The 21,999-nt window shown below is 38.0% G+C and overlaps 1 protein-coding gene across 4 annotated transcripts in view; it reads right to left on the bottom strand.

Annotated features, from left to right (window-relative positions):
* Positions 1-3,696: 3,696 nt before the first annotated feature.
* Positions 3,697-21,999, bottom strand: part of C1H5orf51 (chromosome 1 C5orf51 homolog) — a 30,003-nt gene continuing 11,700 nt past the window's right edge. For 2 of the 4 annotated variants that reach the window (XM_043979126.1, XM_043979124.1), the window contains exons 2-7: positions 18,487-18,538; positions 17,673-17,762; positions 12,843-12,989; positions 11,864-11,995; positions 10,988-11,102; positions 3,697-7,871 (exon numbers count right to left, since the gene is read on the bottom strand). In XM_043979126.1, the coding sequence (XP_043835061.1) occupies positions 7,588-7,871; positions 10,988-11,102; positions 11,864-11,995; positions 12,843-12,989; positions 17,673-17,762; positions 18,487-18,525 (807 nt within the window). In that variant the 5' untranslated portion in view covers positions 18,526-18,538 and the 3' untranslated portion in view covers positions 3,697-7,587. Of the gene's footprint in view, positions 7,872-10,987; positions 11,103-11,863; positions 11,996-12,842; positions 12,990-17,672; positions 17,780-18,486; positions 18,539-19,334; positions 19,403-21,999 lie in introns of all 4 variants that reach the window. The other 2 variants (XM_043979125.1, XM_043979123.1) reach the window with 2 other exon arrangements.

Genomic DNA, 21,999 nt, shown 5'->3' on the forward strand with positions numbered 1-21,999 from the left:
GGTGCCCATCAATGCCCAAGAAGGGAGTGTCAGTGGGGCGGAGTCCCAGGAGAGCCTAAGAAAGGGAAAACTTCCCCTCCCCTCCCCTCCCCTCCCTTCTCCTCTCTCTCCTGGCATGAAATAATGAGAATAAAATCTAGTGCGTGGCTAATAATGCACAAATATGTATATGTGCACATACAAACATATGACAGATTATTTAGCCACGCAGTATTACACGAGCAATTCTAAATTGCGGCAAAGTTGATCTTCATTGGTAGATGGAGTTCTCTACAGCAATGAAATACTGTGTTGCACCTGGAATCAAGATTTGGGTTCTAATTTTGGCTCTCAACCTAATTACCTGTACGATCTCAGGTGAGTTACTTAACTTCTCTGGGCCTAAATTTTCCTCAACTGTAAAGTGAGGGAGTTAGATTAGATAACCTCAGAGTTCCCTTCCATATCTAGGGGGGTGAGGGGGAAGGGAAGATGTTGGGGGGAAATAGCAGAGAAACACCTTCATCAACTCCACCACACTCTTCATGCAAGTGCAAGGCATTGATCTCCATTACTGAGGAAAGAGTCCTATACCAAAGGGCTTTGGGCCTAGGGATAGGAGCTATTAAACTTAATCCTATCTCTAGGGATTAACCACTAAACAGTAAGACGGGGACATTTGTTATGATTCCAAACAATGAAAAAGATGGATGTCACACATCTCTAGTCCCTGAGGCTGGGGAGACTGAGGCTGGTGGATAGCTTAAATTCAGTTCTGAGCTCCATCCAACAGGGCTGTCAGTCCAGTAGTGGCACCAATATGGTGAGCCCTGAAGAACAGGAAGCCACCAGGCTGCTTAAGGAAGCATTCAGGGGGGCAGCTAGATGGTGCAGTGGGTAAAGCACCGGCCCTGGATTCAGGAGTATCCGAGTACAAATCTGGTCTCAGACACTTGACACTTTCTAGCTGTGTGATCCTGGGCAAGTCACTTAACCCCCATTGCCCCGCAAAAAGAAGAAAAGAAAAAAAAAAAAAGGAGGCATTCAGGTAGGAAATGAAGCAGATCAAGTCAAAGCTTACTTGCTAATCAGTGGGGGGGGGGAGGGAAGAGGGGGTGTTCCCTGAGTGGATGCTACACTTCAAACCTAGGTAAAAAAGGGAGACCCAGTCTGAAAAGAAAAGAGGAACATAATTCCCCCACATGCTAACTATTTAGATAAATAACCAAAGAACTATACAATCTGGGGGCAGGTAGGTGGCCCAGTGGATAAAACACTGGCCCTGGATTCAGGAGTACCCGAGTACAAATCTGGCCTCAGACACTTGACACTTTCTAGCTGTGTGATCCTGGGCAAGTCACTTAACCCCCATTGCCCCGCAAAAAGAAGAAAAGAAAAAAAAAGGAGGCATTCAGGTAGGAAATGAAGCAGATCAAGTCAAAGCTTACTTGCTAATCAGTGGGGGAGGGGGGGAAGAGGGGGTGTTCCCTGAGTGGATGCTACACTTCAAACCTAGGTAAAAAAGGGAGACCCAGTCTGAAAAGAAAAGAGGAACATAATTCCCCCACATGCTAACTATTTAGATAAATAACCAAAGAACTATACAATCTGGGGGCAGGTAGGTGGCCCAGTGGATAAAACACTGGCCCTGGATTCAGGAGTATCCGAGTACAAATCTGGCCTCAGACACTTGACACTTTCTAGCTGTGTGATCCTGGGCAAGTCACTTAACCCCCATTGCCCCGCAAAAAGAAGAAAAGAAAAAAAAAGGAGGCATTCAGGTAGGAAATGAAGCAGATCAAGTCAAAGCTTACTTGCTAATCAGTGGGGGAGGGGGGGAAGAGGGGGTGTTCCCTGAGTGGATGCTACACTTCAAACCTAGGTAAAAAAGGGAGACCCAGTCTGAAAAGAAAAGAGGAACATAATTCCCCCACATGCTAACTATTTAGATAAATAACCAAAGAACTATACAATCTGGGGGCAGGTAGGTGGCCCAGTGGATAAAACACTGGCCCTGGATTCAGGAGGACCTGAGTTCAAATCTGACCTCAAACACTTGAGACTTATAGCTGTGTGATCCTGGGCAAGTTACTTAACCCTCATTGCACCACCAAAAACCAAACCAAACAAACCCTATACAATCTCTGCAATCTCTTTTTTGAGAATGGATAATATATTGAATAATAGAGACAAAAGGACTGAATCTGGTCCAGCCACCTACTTTCATGTAGGGGAATAAACTAAAAATATGCACAACTAGTCTCTTCTTGAAAAGCTACTTCTGTGCTAGACTGTACTCTCTTGGGGGAAAAGGACCAGGAGTAAGCCCAACATGTGATTTTCCTGATATAGGGAACTCCTGGTGATGAAACTGCCTCCACAAATGCACCAGGATAAGTGTTCTGTAACCCCACACATCCATTCTTTTCACTTCTACCTTCATATCTCTCACATCCAGTCCCTTCACTCCACTTACATAGTGATCCCCTTGGTTCATCACTTCATCACCTCCTGCTTCATGACATTGGCCTCCCTTCCTCAAGCCTCTCACCACTCCAGTCCTTGGTTACTCTAGTCAACCAACTCCAATGGCTTCCTACTGCCTCTAGGATAAAACATTCACTCCTCTTGTTTAGCTTTTAAAGCCTTATTCAACATGGCCCCCAGCTATCCTTCAGCTTTCATTACACATTACCTACTCTCCATCCTGCACTTTGTGATCCAGTCAAACTGGCCTTCTCTCTGTTCTAACTCTGTTCCTCCTCCATCTCAGATCTCCATGCCTTTGCACTAGCTGTCACTCATGCCAGGAATGCACCTTCTCTGTTACTCTTAAGAACCTTCTTCAAGATGCAGCTGAGGATCCACCCAAAAGTAGGAACTTTTCCTAAATTCCCCAAATGTTAGTACCCTCCCTCCCAAACTACTTTGTATTTAACCATTTTGTATATATTTGTATATATGAACTTTATATATTTATGCTGCATATATTTGTATATGTACATGTCTCCCCCATTGGAATGTAAGCCTATTGTTAGTAGGATGATATCATTCTCCGTACCCTTAATCTCCAGAGCCTAACACAATGTCTAGAATATAATGGGTGCTCCACATTGTTTTAATTGTTGTGCTCAAAGCAAAATATAAGTGCGAAGGCGGATGAAGTATATGGTTGAGTGGCTTGGGGCCAACTATCTATGTCAAGCTCCCACCAATCAACATGGCACACATCCCTCTCCCAGCTTAAGGGTCTGGTAGTGAAAATACCTGAGGAAGGCAGGGTGGCTAATGACAGTGAATCATTAAAAACAATAAATAACTGTAAAAAGAACCATGGTGCTTTTCTCATGGAGAATATTTTAAATAGGCTTACAGGAGTCAGAGATCAACTAGTTGAACATTTTCATTTTGCAGTTGTAGAAACTGAAACCTAGAGGTAAACTGATTTAACTTGCCCCAACACATTATTGTAAGTGGGAGAATTAGAAATACTACTAAATGGGGGGCAGCTAGGTGGTGCAGTGAATAAAGCACTGGCCCTGGATTCAGGAGTACCTGAGTTCAAATCCAGCCTCAGACACTTGACACTTACTAGCTGTGTGACCCTGGGCAAGTCACTTAACCCCCATTGTCCCGGAAAAAAAAATACTACTAAATGAAGACAAAGCAGGGTATAAATTCAGATTAATCAATCATTCATTCAACAAGCATTTATTTAGTAGCTCCAAGCGAGGTGCAGGACTAGGAACTGTGCATAAAAAGACAAAAATGGAAAATGTCCCTGCTTTCTAGGTATTTATGTTCTATCAGAGTTCTAAAAGTAAAATACTTATAAACTACTAAGTCAAACTCCAAGAGAGATGATGTAGTTCTCAGCTATTACACAACAGCTGTGAATGTATCATAAAATCCCTCACAGCCACAGAAAATCACTGCCCCACATTTCCAGAAGCCCCCTAGTTAATAATATGCAATGAGCAGGGCAGAGGAGATTCCTGAAAGTCCCATAGTTCCTCCGTACAGATTGGGAGTTTAGGGTGCTCTCCACTTGTTGCATGTGTGACCCGAGAATATGTCCACATTGTCCATTTCTGCTGCCTCTCATTGGTCAGAAAACAGAAAATACAAACCTAAATGTTAGAAATTGTCACATACATACAAGCAAATTAATGAGAAACTGAAGATCCTGATTCTGCGTTTACTGTCTCCCCTAACTAAACTGCCCATTTCTCATGTAGTCATAATGGGAAGAAAGCTTTTTTGTTCTTATAAAATGACAACTGTTTATTATAATAATGGCTCCTTATATTTACATCAAACTTTTACTTAGATTATTGCACTTCACTTCACAATGGACCTATGAGATAGATAGGTCAGGTAGTAGGATCCCCATTTTACAGAAATTTTCAGGGAATTTAATTTGCCCAAGAGGTCATAGTTAACCAGTGGCAGTCCTAAGATTTAACCGTTTAGTGTGCCTGCTACATAACATAGATTTTTACAATTATATCCTATAAAACAATCATTTGATGAGCTCTCACAGTAATGAGGATGGCAAATTCCACTTAAAAAGATGAAGGAATTCTCAAAATTAAAATCAATAAACATTTATTAAACATCTATTATATGCAAGGCACTATATTAAGTACTAGACATAAAAAGACAAATACAAAACAGTCCCTGCCTGCAAGCTTATATTATCCTGCAAGTGTAAAACACTTACATACACACACATACATACATAAGATAAACCAAAGAAGTCGAAAGCATTCAAAACCGGGAGGGGAGGGGGGGAAGAGGACAGAGAACACTATAAAAGGTTTTATCCAAACCGAAATCCCCTGAACTGACCCCTGGAGGAAAAGGCAACTTCTAGAAGGCAACATTGGGGAAGCAGGGTGCTCCTGGGTATGGGGGCAGCTCGTATGCAAGTCCTGAGACAGATTCTCAAAGTAATTTGGAATTATGCCCCAATTACACTTCCTTTGACCCAGTGGTATTGCTACTAGTCAGATGCCCCAAAGAGATTAAACAAAAAGGAAGGGACCCATATGTACAAAAATATTTATAGCAGCACTTTTTGTTGTAGTAAAGAAGTGGAAAGTAAAGGGGTGTCCATTAACTGCAAGAATAGCTGAATTTTGGTACATGGATATCGTACTAAAGCAAATGACAAAAAGAATGGGGTTCACAGAAATCAGGAAGACTTGTAATGAACTATTATAGAATGAAGTGAGCAGAACCAGGAGAACAATGTACATTACTCTAATATCACAAAGAAAAATAGCTTTGAAAGACTTAAGAACTCTGAGCAATACAATGACTGACCATAACTCCAGAAGAGGGTGATGTAGCATTCTTCCCACTTCCTAACAGAGAGATGATGAGCTAAAGGTACAAAATGATACACACCTATTTTTCAACAATGTGTGGATCTGTCTTGATTGACTATATTTAACTTATTATAAGAAAGGGTTAGTTTTACTTTTTATTTGGAGGAATTTATATTTACATTTGGGGAGAAGGGAAACTATAGTGATGGCAAAAAATGAGGAAAAGAGCATCAATGAAACATTGAAGAGAATGCACAGATTTAAGTTCAATAGGAGACACCAATAAGCTAGATTTTTAAACTCTTTGAATGTATCATATTGTTTTTTTAATTACTGTTGCTAGACTGTACTTTTAGAAATTATTTGTTACTTATATATTAATGGCTATTTATATAATAATGGCTATTGCACCCATTTTGGCAGTAATCATTTATTATTAATAAGTAAAGAATTGACGGCAAACGGCATGGCAATTCAGCACAAGCAGGAGAAAGCCCCAGCACCATGTTGTCTCTCAGAAAGCAATCACATGGTCTCAAAGAGAGTTCAGAAGCCCTACCATACCTATGCTGTCCTAAGAGGAGAGCCAGCACCGAGAGGCAGCATTCCAAACCAAGATGGCACCCACCAATTGACCCTTGCTTGGTTGAAGCTTTTATCCTTTTTTGATAGAGGCTGGTCACTATATATTGATCAAAGCTAATTGGTTAGCATCATTCAATTCCATTGGTTGATGTGACCTGAAGATGGTCCAAATGAAAATGAACTGCGCCATGACATCAGGAGGAAGTGTGCAAAAAAAACCTCTCCCCCAAGTTGCTCAAGGCAAAGTCCATTATCTAAGTGTGGTTTAATCCCATCAGTCCTTCAATGAGCTAGAAAAAAGAATCTAACTCCATTCCTATTGTACACTTAGGCTGGTCCAAAATAGATTAGCTAAAGTTCCTCAAGAACTGAACTTTCTGAAGTGAGTGTGTGTGTGTTGGGGGGAAAGGGGGAAGGAGGGCAGGTAGGGGGTAAAGGAAGAGAATGTAACTAAAACTGGATCTGGGTCCCCCCAAGAAACTTATTATTAATAATTATTTTCTCACAATATGCTTTAAAAAAGGAAAAGAGCAGTACATAATAAAGATTTGTGATTTCATATGAAATCTTGTTTTCTGTTCATTGTATATGGAAATGTTCATGTCTGTTCACATCTGTCAAGTTTGGAATGAAATTTTTTTTTTTTAAAGCTAAGAAAGTACATGGATCATCAATGAATTTGTGAACAGTCAACAGACCAGCATGGTTGGAGCATAGTGTATTAAGGAAATGAAAAGAAAATGGATGTCAAATATGTTGTGGAGGTAGAATCAATAAGGCCTGGTAAGTCCTGGTGGTATTAATCATCTTTCATTTTCAAAGAGGACCAATGACATCACAGGATGCTATCTTTTTTTTTTTTTTAAGTGAGGCAATTGGGGTTAAGTGACTTGCCCAGGGTCACACAGCTAGTAAGTGTTAAGTGTCTGAGGCCGGATTTGAACTCAGGTCCTCCTGACTCCAGGGCCGGTGCTCTATCCACTGCGCCTTCTAGCTGCCCCGCACAGGATGCTATCTTAATTCCTATGTGAATTGGATTTAAGTGAGGCAGAGTTGCACAGTTGTCAGTCTCACTCTCTTCCAGTCATTGAAGTTCAGTGGCAAGACAAAAGTCAGGATGATGGTGATGGCCTGAGATGTAATGGATGACCATGGCATGTTCAATGCTTGATCAAGCTCCAAGCACTCCACAGCACCTGCTTCAGTTACCTTTGTGGCTCTTGGAACAAACTGTTCTCATTCTCTCCTCATATGCTTGGGGTAGACATCCTCCTAACTCACCAAGAAGTAAATGTAAATGGGTTTGAAGCCCGTTGGTTACCCTCAACCTGGTTTAGCCAGTGTCTGCCTAGAACTCAGGGTTTCAAAAACTATTATTAAAAACTGTTTTTTACATGGAATTGAGGAAAAAATGCAAAAAAGGAAAAAAAGTTAGAAATATACAACAATTTACATACATAATGAGATTGTAATTTGAGATGTTATTTTGGAAGTTTAAAATTTTTTGAAAATCAAATTATGTTGATAGCTTAACAGATAAAAAAGAAACCCTATAACCATACTACCCTGCATAATGTGAGCTAAAATTACATTAGTTCAGAATTAGCAAATTTTTTATTTTTCAGAATTCTTGAAAAAAAAGTATCTTTTTGTAGTTAAAAAGGGAGAAAATAACACATATAAGAATGTACTAGAGATGGTAATGTTGGAAGAAGTCTAGTATTTGCTTTGCATTTGTTGTATTCCATGATTGTCCTTTCAAAGGTCCTTCACAAATAGATATGTACTTTTTTAAAATCGTTTCTCCTATTTCTCGAAAATCCAAGGATTCTCTGAGTGAAGTGCTGCTTGTCCCAGGTCCATTAGTGTCCATGTCACAATTTTCTGGCTCTTCATTTACACAATACTTCAGTCCCCAATAACACATTTCTCCACTGTACATCATGGCCAGTAAATGAGTGTCACTGAACACACCTAGAAAAATCATTTAGTTTGAGATTATAATTACAACCTTAAATTTTTAACTATTTCCTTAAAACTTTCCTTAATAACCTCTATATTTGAGTTTTTCCCATGTACAACAAAACTTCAAATAACCAATGAAACTATATTTCATTTTTGGAAAAGGTATGCCACAATACAACAAACTGCCAGAAGTATGCATTTTTCTAAAATTTCCAAAATATACAAAGTTCATCCCAGAGTCATACATCTTCCTTCTGTTAACACACAATTCACAGATGTTCACAATCATGATTTAGAAGCATTTCAAGATCCTCAATGGAAAAAAAAAGTGTTTTTGCAATGTCCAATATACTTTGTTGGATTGATGACAGCAGTAAAAGGCATTAAACCATTTTAGAAATGTTTTCAGCAAAGGTTGATGAAACAGAAACAAGTTTCTAAATTAGCCAGAATATCCCAATCACTGCATCTAGGTAAAGTTTCCAAGTATACTTAAACTGTCATTCTAATGATAATAAAGGTTTGATGAATTATTTAGGAGATAAAATATAACAAATACATTCAATAGACATCTATTAAGTACCAACTATGTACAAAGTAGAATGAAAGGCACTAAGGGTATAAGACAGAAACAAATTAGTCTCTGTTCTCAGGTTATATTCTATTGAAGGGATACAATATATACAGAGATGAGTAATATATGGTAATTTGAGCAGAAAGAACACTAATCACAGGGATCAGGGAAGGCTTCACAGAGAGGCTGGCACCTTAAAGGAAGGTAGATATGAAGAAGTCCATGTAAGGCAGGCATGTTTCTAGGGGACACAGAAGGAACCAGTAGAGATGAAAGGACTGAAGATGAAAAAAGGAATGACTGATTGGGCAGTCACTGAGAGGCAAGAGATATAATCAAGTGGAGAAGAGAGCCACAGCAAGGAGAACCAACTCTTCTTAAGAGACTGAACTAAAGCAAAGGAAAAGAGATGTAGAGGAATTAAAGTAGGTGAGATTACACGGGTCATAATGGATGGGAGGCAAGAATATTTACTGAATGGGATGAGAAAGAAACATTTGGGGAACAGGCTTGGAACAGTCCCTATAGGGAGAACAGAGAGCCCATCAGGGAAGAATAAAAGGATCTCCATGAAGCACTGAGGACCTGATTGAGATTAGACAAAATCTGAAGGAGACCCAATCTTCATAAGCAGAGTGCCTTCCTCCTTTAGGGAAAAGCAGATGGTAGAGATGACTGAGGGTGCAATCTGAGATGGGGTCTAACAGTAGAGTATATAGTATAAAGTTAACCTATTAGGTAAAGGATCAAAAAGGTGAAGAGAGGAATGTAAGACCAGAAGAGAGGTGATGGATTAAGAGAAAAGGGAATTACAGTGCAACTAGAAGTTGAAGTAAGGTTGAAGAACAAGCTTAAGAAGAGAAAAGCAAATGAAGATGGCAAGATAAGGGACTGTGGTCGGAGAGAGGAATTCTCAGAGTTCAGGAACATGAAAATGGCATAGCCTAGAGTTGGAGGTTTCGGGGATGGTGAGTTCTAAAGTATGATTACCCATATAGGTGGTTGAGGTGGAATAAAGATGTAGGTCCTATAAGTTGAATTAATTATTTGTAAGCAGCAAATTTGAAAGATCCATGACTTCATCATTGCAGTACAGACTACATCCTCTCCAGTGCCAGAGAGGCTACATCCACAAGTTGTAATAAAAAATGAGGTACATCATAAGAAGCTTCTCTGATAACAAGTTGGTTCTCTAGCACTCTGCTGGTAGAGCCTTTAAAAGGCTAAGGATGGGGGCAGCTAGGTGGTGCAGTGGATAGAGCACTGGCCCTGGAGTTAGGAGGACCTGAGTTCAAATCTGATCTCAGACACTTGACATATACTAGCTGTGTGACCCTGGGCAAGTCACTTAACCCCAATTGCCTCACCAAAAAATAAATAACTTTAAAAAAAAAAAAAGGCTAAGGACGCCTCCATGCATATTTGAGGCCCTGAGTAGGACTGTACTGGAGGCAAAGGAACTAAAATACAGTCAAATAGAATATCTTACTTTACCTTAAAATAGATAGGCAGGATATGTGGAGGTTAAATGACTTGCCCTAGTCACATATCTAGTAAATGTCTAAGCTACAACTTTGCTGTAAAAAGCACAATCCTTTTGAAAAAGTATAGTCATTAGCTTCCTCAATTAACTTTTAAGCAGTTAAAGGCAAAGATCTTTCTCTAACAGTTTTGATCTTAGAGAACATCATAGAATTTAATAAAGACAAATAAAATTTAATATATTTTGAACTTTGATAAGGAAAGGTACTTTAAATAAAAGGCAACATTTTAATGTATTACTATAGTGCAGTATCCTACAGTTATATAAGAAAAGTGGTCATGCATGCATGCCAGCATAACTCTATGAAGAAACAAACCCCTTCATTCTTAGCTTCATCAGCATAAATAATGGGACAGTTCATGGGAATCTTGCTTTAGACAAAGGAAAATATGAAAATCTTTTTCTACAATGACAAATCAAGGAATAATCATTCACTTGAAATGGAAGACAATAAAGTCTGGTTATAAAAGCTTGTTATGTCTTGCAGAGAACTGCCAATAGTCTGAAAGTCACAAATCATAAAATATTATTCCAAATTCACAATCTGTATAGTAACATTCTAGATCCAAAGGTGAATGCTGACCTTCAGTTTCCTCAGCTATCAAATAAGGATATAGCTAGTGCCTAGTACCTTATCAGAACAACACTTTGAAAACCTTAAAGTTCTATATATGTGTAAGTTATCATTATTATAAAAATCATTTATCAAAGTCAGTATAAAAGGAATTTAATTCATCCTATTTTCCCCTCTTTAATGGAAAAATTCACATAATCTGATCTAAACATCTAGTTTTCACAATTTTAAAGAACTGTCTATAATTTCACAGATTTCTCACATTATGAGAAATCTCTCATCTTCAGCTAAATTTTAAGAAAAAAAATAGTACTTCTGAATTCAATCATTTCACCTTTAAGCCTTACTTTATATACATCTAGGTCACAGTGAAATCCAAAAATGTAGTATCCATGGAATTTTTAAATTTTAAATACACACAAAGATCAGATTACCTTCACTAAGTAACTTAGCTGTGTCTATGTCTTGAAAAGAAACGTCTTCATTTAGTTGAACAGGGCAGCGAAAAGTAAACATCTTTAGCAAGTAATTGATTCCATCAATGAGGCACTGAAGGAAAGGAGAGAATTGCATGTTATACCCAAAGTCATTAAAACTATTTTAATGGCATAAAGTCATTTTGTCATTGTTCAAAATATTCATGATATAATAATAGAAAACTAGCCATGGCAATTATTTTTAAAAAGTTAATGCCTCTATCAACAAAAAGGCTACACCCACCAAAATCTAATTCTGTTGAATAAACAAACTTTGTGAATACTGCCCTCCTGGATTTATGGCTAGGTCATATCTCTTCCAGATAACTATTTATAAATAAACATAACAATTATATGAACATTAATGTATCAGCCAATCAATGGAACAAATAACCAGAAAATGGGTTTGTGCACATTGGCAAGATATGACACAACATTTGACACATTCCTTAAATAAGCAAAACTACACAATCCCAGGGTTGGAAGAAACACTTAGGTCACCAAATAAAGTTCTTTCACTATCCCTTTCCCTTCAAATATAACTAATAAAAAACATCTATTTTGCATCCCACGGGAAAGACGTCACAACCTCCATAAGAAACAATATCAATATTTAAATGTCAGAGAATTGTTTCTGATTGCCAATCTAAATCTTGATTTTTGAAGTAAAAGCCTGTAAAAGTAGAAAAAGTTTATTAAATAAATATGTTTTGGCCTGACCAAATGGAGATATAAAGAAGTGATATATTTTACTTATAATTGAGAAAAAAAAACATTTTTGAAACCAATAATCAACACCGCATGACATATCCATAATGCCAGATAGCTTTTTACCTTTTTAAGCACATCTGTCTTTGCTGACTGCCACTCTTCCCTTGCTGACACAGTATGGCAATACATATAAAGTAGGGCTCCCCGTCTCCAATAAAGGCATTCTAGAAGTTCTGTCCCAAGCATATCAGAGTGCTGAAAGCAAAACATTAATGAAGAAATTTTAATTTTCACATGGCTTATAAATTTTTTTTAAATAATCAATCGAGTTATAAATCAACATTTGTACCTCATAAGATTAAACATGCAAAAATCCATTTTATACAATGGTAAAACAGGGAGTAGTCATTCACTTTAAATAAGAATTCTTACTAAAATATTAACAGTAAGTTCCCTACCAACTTGTTAGTGAAATATGTTGAGAAAACTTATAAATGCTGGTGCAAGAATGTATTATCCCTGATTTAAAAGTAGGATCAGTATTTTAAAGAGTCTATTTTCATACATGTCCCTTTCCCTATGAAATATCAATTGGGAAAATATCACTAGCATAAACACTTTCTTACAGAACTGGTATTTACACAGAACGAAATGCCAATTCTCTGCAATGCAGTTGGAGAAACCTCTTTATGAATTTAAAATACATTTCTATGTCACCTAATTATAGCTAACTTTTCAAGAACTCATCTCTTGCCTAAAATGTGGTAGATTACCACTGTATATTTATTTCAGCTCCACTCTAGTGGCCTCGGTTTCCTCATCTATAAAATTAGGGTTCTACCTGAAAGCTTCTGAAATCTTTTCTAGCTCTACATGTATGATTTTCTGATGATCCTCTGAAATATCAAGTGTTGCTGTTTAAAATAATCTATTATAAACAACCTTTTGTGATGGGATTTGAATGTCACTCCCTAATTTATGGTTTATGAATTTAGGTTTTTATAACACATGAATTTTTTTTTCAGGGTTTTCTTAAGGTAAGAAAAATAAAAGTTAAGGATCAGCCACATTCCCATATAATCCAGAGTAGCTCTGTACTCACTTTTGAATATAGATTACTTTCTTCAATTACAACTTCTGGTTCTGAAAGAACAGTGATTAACTCCTTTACTTTCTGTAAAGAAGTGTCTTCTGGAAAATCTTCATCTACCAGCTTATTCTCTTCAAAATATGTCATATCCAGTATAGCCTGGAGAAATGGGGGGAGGGAGGGAAGGTATTTAAAATGAGGTGTTCGAACCCAAAGGGATGCCTTTTCTAAATGTGTGATACATAAGCAAAGACAAATGAAGCTAAGGTATTTGGCAGAGTTGTAGTAAAAAGAAAACAGAAATCATTTTCCCCTGATGCAACTATGCAAGCCCTTTTTGACTCTCCTGAGAAATGAGCTTTACCCCATAAAAACTTCAGTTCAACAAACATTCAGTTCCCATCATGTGTAAGCACAGACTGGACTCAGTGAGATATGAAATCAAGTGGTCCCTACATCCATGGACATTTAGTCTAACAAAAAAGAGGACCCATGTAAATATCAGGAGTATAAAGTAATACCTGAAAGTTACCAGAGAGGTTTACTCTAAGCACTTCATCAATTCAACATCTAACCTTTCCAGTGATGAGCTAGCGATGCCTCCAACTTCTGTGTTCATTCACAATTCTAAACTGCATAAGAAGTATTAAAAATAAATATCTATGTATACCTTTGTACATCCAGATTGATTAAGTTTCTTGGTTAATGGTTCTCTGCTTTTGGCTGTGGTTCTCTCTCTAAATAAATCTTTGAAAATTGGAATTCTGCATCCAAAGATCTCTGTTGTAATCTTTTCCTCCTCTGCTCTCACTTTAACATAAGATTCTAGACATAGAACTGCAAAGAATCTTCAAATACATTTTAAGGCCAATTGCTCATTTTACAATTCACAGTTCTTTCCTTCACAATCTCCCACCATTATGGTTTGGGTAGGGTTCATTTTAATTTTCCTTTCCCCTCTTTTCTTTCTCTTATTTTTTTTGTCTGTCTCTTTTTTTATGTCTCTGCCTCTCTCCTTTTCATTAAAGGATCTAAATGTAAGGGATAATGTAAAGTTCTAAATTTCAGTCAAGATTTGGACAGTTAGGTCTTTTCTAAAACATTAATCTGTGATTATTTTAGTTCCTTGAAAGAAAAAATATTTTCAATTAAAACGGAAATACTTATATTTAGTTAATTACTATCTATCTTCCTGTTTACATATATACAGGAGAGAACTTCTTCCACTTTCTCACTACCCACTTATTCCTCAATCCCTTGTAATCAGGCTTTCACTTTAGTGAAACTACTACTACTAAAAAAAATTGGTAACCTCTTAATTGCAAAACCAATAACCTTTGCTCAAGTTTCACCCTTCTTGTCCTTTATGTAATATTTGACACCACTGACTATCCCCAAAGCCTGGGTATTCTTTCTTCCCTTATGGCTGCAATGGCACTCATCTCATCTATCTATTTCTTCTTTATCTCCTTTTACCAGTTCATTATCCTCCACCTTTGCCCTAAACATAGGCATTCCCCCAAGGCTATGTGCTGGGCTCTCTTCTCTTCCTTTAAAAAAAAAAAATCAATGTATGTTCCTTTGACACATCAGTTGTTTCCCAACAAACACTACAAAATATATTCCTTGAAGACAATGAAAACAATACTCCCTAATAGCATGATTGCCACCTCTATAGTATATGTCACTTTCCAAAAATTAACATAAGGAAAGGGTAATTTTACCTACACCTCAAAACTTCCAAACTGAATGTTCCCTATTTGCTGACACTACCACCCTCCAGCCTCTGAAGCTTAAAACCTGAGGCATCTTGGGCCTTCCCTACCCCATTACATCTAATCAGCTCTTACCTCCACAGCTCTTCCATCTGTATGCTTCCCTCTAATCACAAAACCACCACCCTATTTTAGGTCTTTATACTTCTGATCTGGACTCTTTCAAGTATCTCCTAACTGGTTTTGTTGCTTCCAGGTGTCATCCCATACCTTTAACCTTTCTTTAACACAGCTGTCAAAATAATCTTTGTAATACTAAAAGTCCCAACACACGTCATTCTCTTGCTAAAATCATTCATTGGCTCTCCATTGCCTAAACTCCTTGGCCTAACATTTAAGGCCTTCTATTATATGGCTTCAACCTACCTCTCCAATCTTATTTCAGATTACTACCTTTCCAGTTAAACTGGAATACTGTCTCTTGAATTTGACAAACTGTCTCCAGACTCTGGGCAAGATAATGGAATGTGATAGATGAGATTTAGCAGATACTCAGGGGCCCACCTGGAGATTGATTTAAACTGATTGAATTGGACTTGACTGCTGACTAGATTATTGGCTGACTTCTAGTTAACTAGATCATAAGCACATCTGGCTGGTACTGAGTACTTAAGACAGCATGGTTCTCAGAAGCTAACAACTTTGAACTTTGACCACCTTCGGACCCAGTCAACCAATCAGCTTGAAGAACCTCCCATCTCTGGAAGGGGAACAGGAAGGAGGAAGGAGGGGCTGCACAGGGAGCTTGGCCTCTTTGGCTGGGAGACATCGCAGTGGTGGAGAGAAGACTTCACAGGGGAGTTTAGGAAAGCTAGGATTGTCAGGTTATAAGAATTCTGTTCTCAATCTTTCTCTTTCTTTTACTATCTTTCAATAAACCCTTAAAAACCTAAACTTGTTTATCAGTGATTTTAGTCAGTTTCCCCCAAAAACTGGGGGGGACAGATTTAAATTACACACCACATGCTACCAAGTACACTACCTCACTTTCACCCTTTATAATCCTGCCAGTTCCTCCAAAAAAGAGGATTATTCCTTTAGCTGAAAGTTTCTCTCCCTTGTCAAATTGTCTTAGAGCAATTTGTCTGGATCACTCCTTCCCTCTTCCCACAAATATCACACTCTACCTTGCATATTTATTTGTGCACATATATCCTCCCAATATAAACTCTTCATGAGCAAGGAATTATTTTATTATTCATCTCTGCTCTTCTAGTGGCTAGCTCAGTACTTTACACTTAATAAATGATCACTACTAAAATAGTAAAGGGAGTTGAAACCATGTCAAATGAGGATTAATTGATGTCTTTGGACTGAAGCAGAGCATGGGACATAACAAGCTGCCATATGGAAAAGAGATAAAAGCATCTGTGTAGCTCCAGAAAAAGGATCACTGAGTAGAAATGATGGGAAGAAAGGTTACTTGGTACTTCTGCATGACAAAAGTGGTTGCTTGGATCATCTCTAAAGGTCCTAATATGGTTTCCTTCTTTGTCAAAAAACAAATGATTTTACATAAAACCTTAAGTATGGGGTCTCAATTCCCTCATTTGTAAAATGAGGGGTTTGGTACTAGATGACTGCTAAGGTCCCTTCCAGTCCTAAATCCTTCAGTCACAGTATTCATTCATCTTTGAGGGGTTCTGATTCACAGTTCACAAAAGCAGCTCCTACAATTTAGGTGTGCTGCCTCTGAGTGGAGGCAACATGCCACCAACACTTCACCCAAGCAGTGATAGAGCATCTGTGCTGAGGTTCTAGATAGAGTTTTTACTCAAATCTCCATAGCTTCATAGGCCTAAATTTTCCCACCTCCTTTAAATAAATAAATGAAACTAAAATAGTCAAATTTACAAAAAAACATTTTAACAAAAGATCAGTACAGATTTTTTTGAAGAAAAAATTTCTGGAGGAAAAAAAATATATCAACTCCCTTACACATCTTCTACATGAAACCTTCCTGATCTACTTAATAGCCAGTGCCTTCCCTTTCAAACTTTCCTGAATTAACTTTGTATTTCTTCTCAATATTTACTCTCTATATACCTGCCATCTCCCCAAATAGAACATAAGCCTCCTGCAAGTAGGACTTTCATTTACTGCTAGGCATCCTCCCTGCCTCCCTCCCCCAGCACCTAACCCAATTTCTAGCGCATAATTGCTAAATGAATGATTGCTGATTAACCAATTGATCAGAAAAGGCCTTGAGCAGATACTTGAATCGAGGTAGAAATGAGGAAAAGAACATTCCAATAACCAGGGCAAAGGGTGAGATGGAAAGGAATACCAAGTAAAGGCCACTTTAGCTGGAAGGAAAATTACATGAGGGGGAGTAATATAGAATATGTCTAAAAAAGATAATTTAGAGCCAAAATCTGAAAGGTTTTGAACGCTAGAGGACTTTGTATATCACTTTGTATATTACTGTAGAGATAGCAAAGCCTCTTTAAGAAAGAAGTGGGGTGGGGGGGTGGGGTGGGAAGCAGAGCAGCTAAACAGCCCTGGATTCAGGAGGACTTGAGTTCAAATCTGGCTTTAGACACTTGACACTTACGAGCTGTATGGCACTGGGCAAGTCACTTAACCCCCATAGTGGAGGGAGAGAGACAGAGACAGACAGAGAGAGACAGAGACAGAAAGACAGAGGGAGGGAGGGAGGGAGGGAGGGAGGGAGGGAGGGAGGGAGGGAGGAAGGAAGGAAGGAAGGAAGGAAGGAAGGAAGGAAGGAAGGAAGGAAGGAAGGAAGGAAGGAAGGAAGGAAGGAAGGAAGGAAGGAAGGGAGGCCAGGCCCTATGCTTTCAGTGGTTTTTTGAGACACTATCTTCAACCTCCCCTTCTCTCCACTCAAATGCGGTGTTTGAATTATATCAACACAACATGCTATAGGTTATCTTTTTGTTCACTTAACACATCAACCCCCACTTTCCCAAGCAACTACTTAAGAAACTATCGATATATAAAGAGAGCAGTTTGACAAACAAAATAAAACACACACACACACACACACACACACACACACACACACATACCCTTTCCTACACAAGTTTATTTCAACAAATTACTCTACCTGTGTATAAAGCTTTATAAGAATTGATGGATTCACATTCTCTTCATCTTCTTTACAAAGGACTTTTAATTTCTCAAGAGAAGTAGAAGCCTGAATTAAAAATATATCTGTTAAGAGATGAGTACAGTAGTTATTCAGTACCTCTGCCAAAAAATTTTTTTAAAACCTGCCAACTATATCCTTTTTTTTTCCGAAAGTATTGTTTTGTAGTTTATCTTTTGTAATAGGTCTACAACCAGTCCCATCATGTACTTTAAAGCTAATATTGGTATCAAAACACTGAATACACCAAACTGCTTTTTCTTGTAGGTCAGGTATTTTTTCTGCAACATTTCTTCCATAGTATTGTCCTATTTAAAATGTTTAATAATCAATAGTTAAATGTTCACTAGCATAGTAAAAATTATATACATTTGAAGCTTTCAATTTGAGGGTATTAATTTTCTCTTAAAACTCAAACCATCTTCTGGCAGGCCATAGATGATTAAATAAAAAGCCTTACTGAATTTCCAGATTTCCTTAGGATATCTATCTATCTATCATCTATCTATAATCTACCTATCTCCCTATCTATCATCTATCTACCATCTATCACCTATCTACCTATCATTTATCTATCTACCTATCTATCCTTCCAAGTAGCACTTTTGTTAACCTCTTTTCCAGTTTTAATGTAAGCATTCTTTCTTCCATCAAAGTCTAGTAGAACCAAATTAGTAAAACGCCTTTGTGATATCCTTCCCAATACAGGTATATTCTCACTCCATTCTATCCTTAATTTTCTTTCCTTACCCTAACTTAACACTCCTCTTACCTTGTTCCTTTTCTTCCTATTCTGTATATCCCTGTCCATTCATCCAAGGTTCCTAGGAAGGAAATGTAATAATAGATACTAAGGGCCTCTCACAGTAAATGATAACTGATGGGAAAAAGGCAAAGTAAGTCCAGCAACCGTAGTTCTATGTTATCTTGGGACATAAACAGTTACATTAACAACTTTTTTTGTTACACATTTTGACATTTCTGAAATAAGCATTGTGATTAAAAATTGGAAATAAAAAAACTTTTCAAAACATAGGAGAGTACAACATGAAATACATTATTACCAACATGAGTTGATATAATATGTAAATGTGTAACAATTCAGAATAGAAACAATTTAGTACTGGACTTCTACTAATAGAAACAATTTAGTAGAGGGCTTTAGATAAGCTTTTATAAATTCAAATAAAAAATCTATAACTATATGGGGAAAGGATACTAAACTATTATAAATCATAATTTAAACTGGCATTAAAACTGTTAAGCTTAAACATATGATCAGTTGAAACAAATTTCTCAGGCTTCCTATACAATGAAAAAAGGGTTTTTTTCCTGCTTTCTTTGAAACTATTTGTTTTCCAGCTTTGAAAAATACCATTGGCACATTATGATGGTGAGACTAAACTGTTCTTGTTGGTGCCAGTTATGAATTCAAAAACTAAACATTTATTTGGTACCCAGTGGATGCAAAACACCTGAGTTAGCCAGCATTTGTGAAGAGTTTATTGCATGCAAGGCACCGTGCTCAGGACTAGAAATATAAAGGCAAAAGCAATCTCTGCCTTCAGGGACCTCACATTGTAACACATGCAAACAATAATGTATAAGCAAGATACATACAGGCAAACTGGAGGCAATCTCAGATGGAAGCAGAAGCAGGAAAGGCTTAGCAGAAGGTAGGATTTTAGCTGGGAATTGAAGAGAGCCAGAGAAACCAGAAGGCTATGAAGAGGCAAAGAATTCCATGCACAGAGGACAGCAAATAAAAATCCAGGGACTCAGGAGATGGATTTTTCTCTGTGACAAATGGCAAGTGGCCAGTGTCACTGGATCAGATTCTCTGGAAGGGATAAAGCTAGAACTGTAGGAAAGGGCTAGGTTAAGAAGGGTTTCAGGGGGCAGCTAGGTGGCACAGTGGATAAAGCACCAGCCCTGGATTCATGAGGACCTGAGTTCAAATTTGTTCTCAGACACTTAATACTTACTAGCTGTGTGACCCTGGGCAAGTCACTTAACCCTAACTGCCCTGCCCCCCCCAAAAAAGGGGGGGGTTCAAAAACAGGATTTTAAGTAATTCTGGAAGTAATAGGGAACCACTGGCATTTACTGAGTAGGGGACAACATAGTTGGACCTGCACTTTAGGAAAATCATTTTCATGAATGAATGGAGTGGGAAGAGACTTGAGACAGAGAGAAAAACCAACAGGCTATTGCAATAGTGCAGGTAGACGGTAATGAAGGACTGTACTAGGTGAGTGGCAGTATCAGAGAGGAAGGGGAATATATAAGAGATGGCATGAAGATAAAACAGGCATGGTAACAAATTGAATATATGCCATGAAAGAGTGAGGAGTTGAGAATGACATCTATGTTGCAAGCCTAGAGGATTGGGAAGATGGTGGTAACCTCCAAAGTAATAGGGAAGTTTAGAAGATCAGGGAGAGGAGAATGGGATGGAACATAATAATTTCAGTTTGTGACACATGAAGTTTAAGATTTCTATGGGAGGGGCAGCTAGGTGGCGCAGTGGATAAAGCACTGGCCCTGGATTCAGGAGTACCTGAGTTCAAATCCAGCCTCAGACACTTGACACTAGCTGTGTGACCCTGGGCAAGTCACTTAACCCCCATTGCCCCGCCAAAAAAAAAAAAAAGATTTCTATGGGACAAGATGTCAAACAGGCAGCAGGAGATAGATTGGAAGTCAGAAGAGAGATTAAGGCTGGATAAATAGATCTGGGAATCACATGTATAGAAATGATATCTGAATCCATGGGAACTGATAAATCACCAAGTGAAATAGTATAGAGGGAGAATAGAAGAGAACCTAGGGCAGATGCATAGTTGGAGGGTATGACCTGGATGAAGAGCTAACAAAGGAGACTGAGTGGTCAGTCACACCATTCTTTAGTCTCTATCAGGTGGAGAACCAGAATAGAATAGTGTTGGGAAAACCTAGAGAGAAGAGAATATCAGTATCAACAATGTCAAAGAAGAAAAAATCAAGAAGAATGAGGACTGAGAAAAGGCTATTAGATTTGGCATCACTAATAACTTTAGTATCCTAAGCAGTTTCAATCAAATGATGAGGCACAAAATCAGACTACAGAGTTAAGAGAATGTGAAGAAAGTAGAAGCTCCAACTGTAGATGGCTTTCTCTAGGAGGTTAGCCACAAAAGGGAGGAGACAGACTGAAAGCTAGTAAAGATGGACAGATCAAGTGAAGGTTTTCTTTTTCTTTTTCTTTTTTTTTAAGAAGTGAAGGTTTTCTAAGGATGAGGAAATCACTCCTTGTGTACATTATTGGAAAAAAATATAATCCAGCAATGAACTATTCCTGATTCCAATGTATTTACAAAACACTCAGTCTTCCTTTCAGTTAGGGATAAAAAGCAAGATCTCTACTCAGGGAATCTTTATCATAGGACCCTTAATCAAGTCAGATGGGGGTTAATTTTAAAAATAGAAACCTGGTTCCTGTCCTCAAGGCTTTTAACATCTAATGTCAAACACATGAAATACATTAAGCGGAATATTGGAGTGCTAAAGAGCCTCAGAAAAACCCTCCTTGATCTGCCCTGTTGTTGTTGTTGTTTTTTTTAATCCCTTTGCTGTTATTTCTTTTCAGCTACCTCTAAATCATTTAGATTTGCTATGCTGCAGCAAGAGCTCACTCTGTTTTCATTGGACCTTGGCTGAAATCAGGCCTGGCACCTGTATGATCTTGGACAAGCCACTTAACTTCTCTAGACCTCAGTTGCTCTTCTGTAAAATAAAGGGGTTTAACTCTAAAGTCTTTCCCAGCTCAATCTACAATCCATCTGCTGGTGGTTTCTGCCTAATCCGAGTCACCAGGACCATTCCCTTTTAAAGACTAGTGGATTGGATGGGTTTAGAGAATCTTAGATCTAAAGAGAAGGCATATTGGAAATATTTTAGATCAGCAATTTTTAACTTTTTTGGTGTCATGGACTGCACTGGAAGTCTGGAAAAATCTAGGGACCCCATCTCACAATGTTTTTAAATGCATGAATTCATGTGTATGTGTACATATATACACACATATATGTACATTGTTGTTGTTGTTGAGTCATTTCAGTTGCATCTGAGTTTTCATGCCTCCATTTGGGGTATTCTTGGCAAAACGATATTGGTGTGGTTTGCCATTTCCTTCTCCAGTTCATTTTACAGATGAGAAAACTGAGGCAAATAGAGTTGTGATTTCCAGTCACACAACTAGTGTCTGAGGCCAGGTTTAAACTCAGGAAAATGAGTCTTCCGGACT

This window comes from Dromiciops gliroides, chromosome 1 (assembly GCF_019393635.1).
Source record: "Dromiciops gliroides isolate mDroGli1 chromosome 1, mDroGli1.pri, whole genome shotgun sequence".
Taxonomy (NCBI): domain Eukaryota; kingdom Metazoa; phylum Chordata; class Mammalia; order Microbiotheria; family Microbiotheriidae; genus Dromiciops; species Dromiciops gliroides.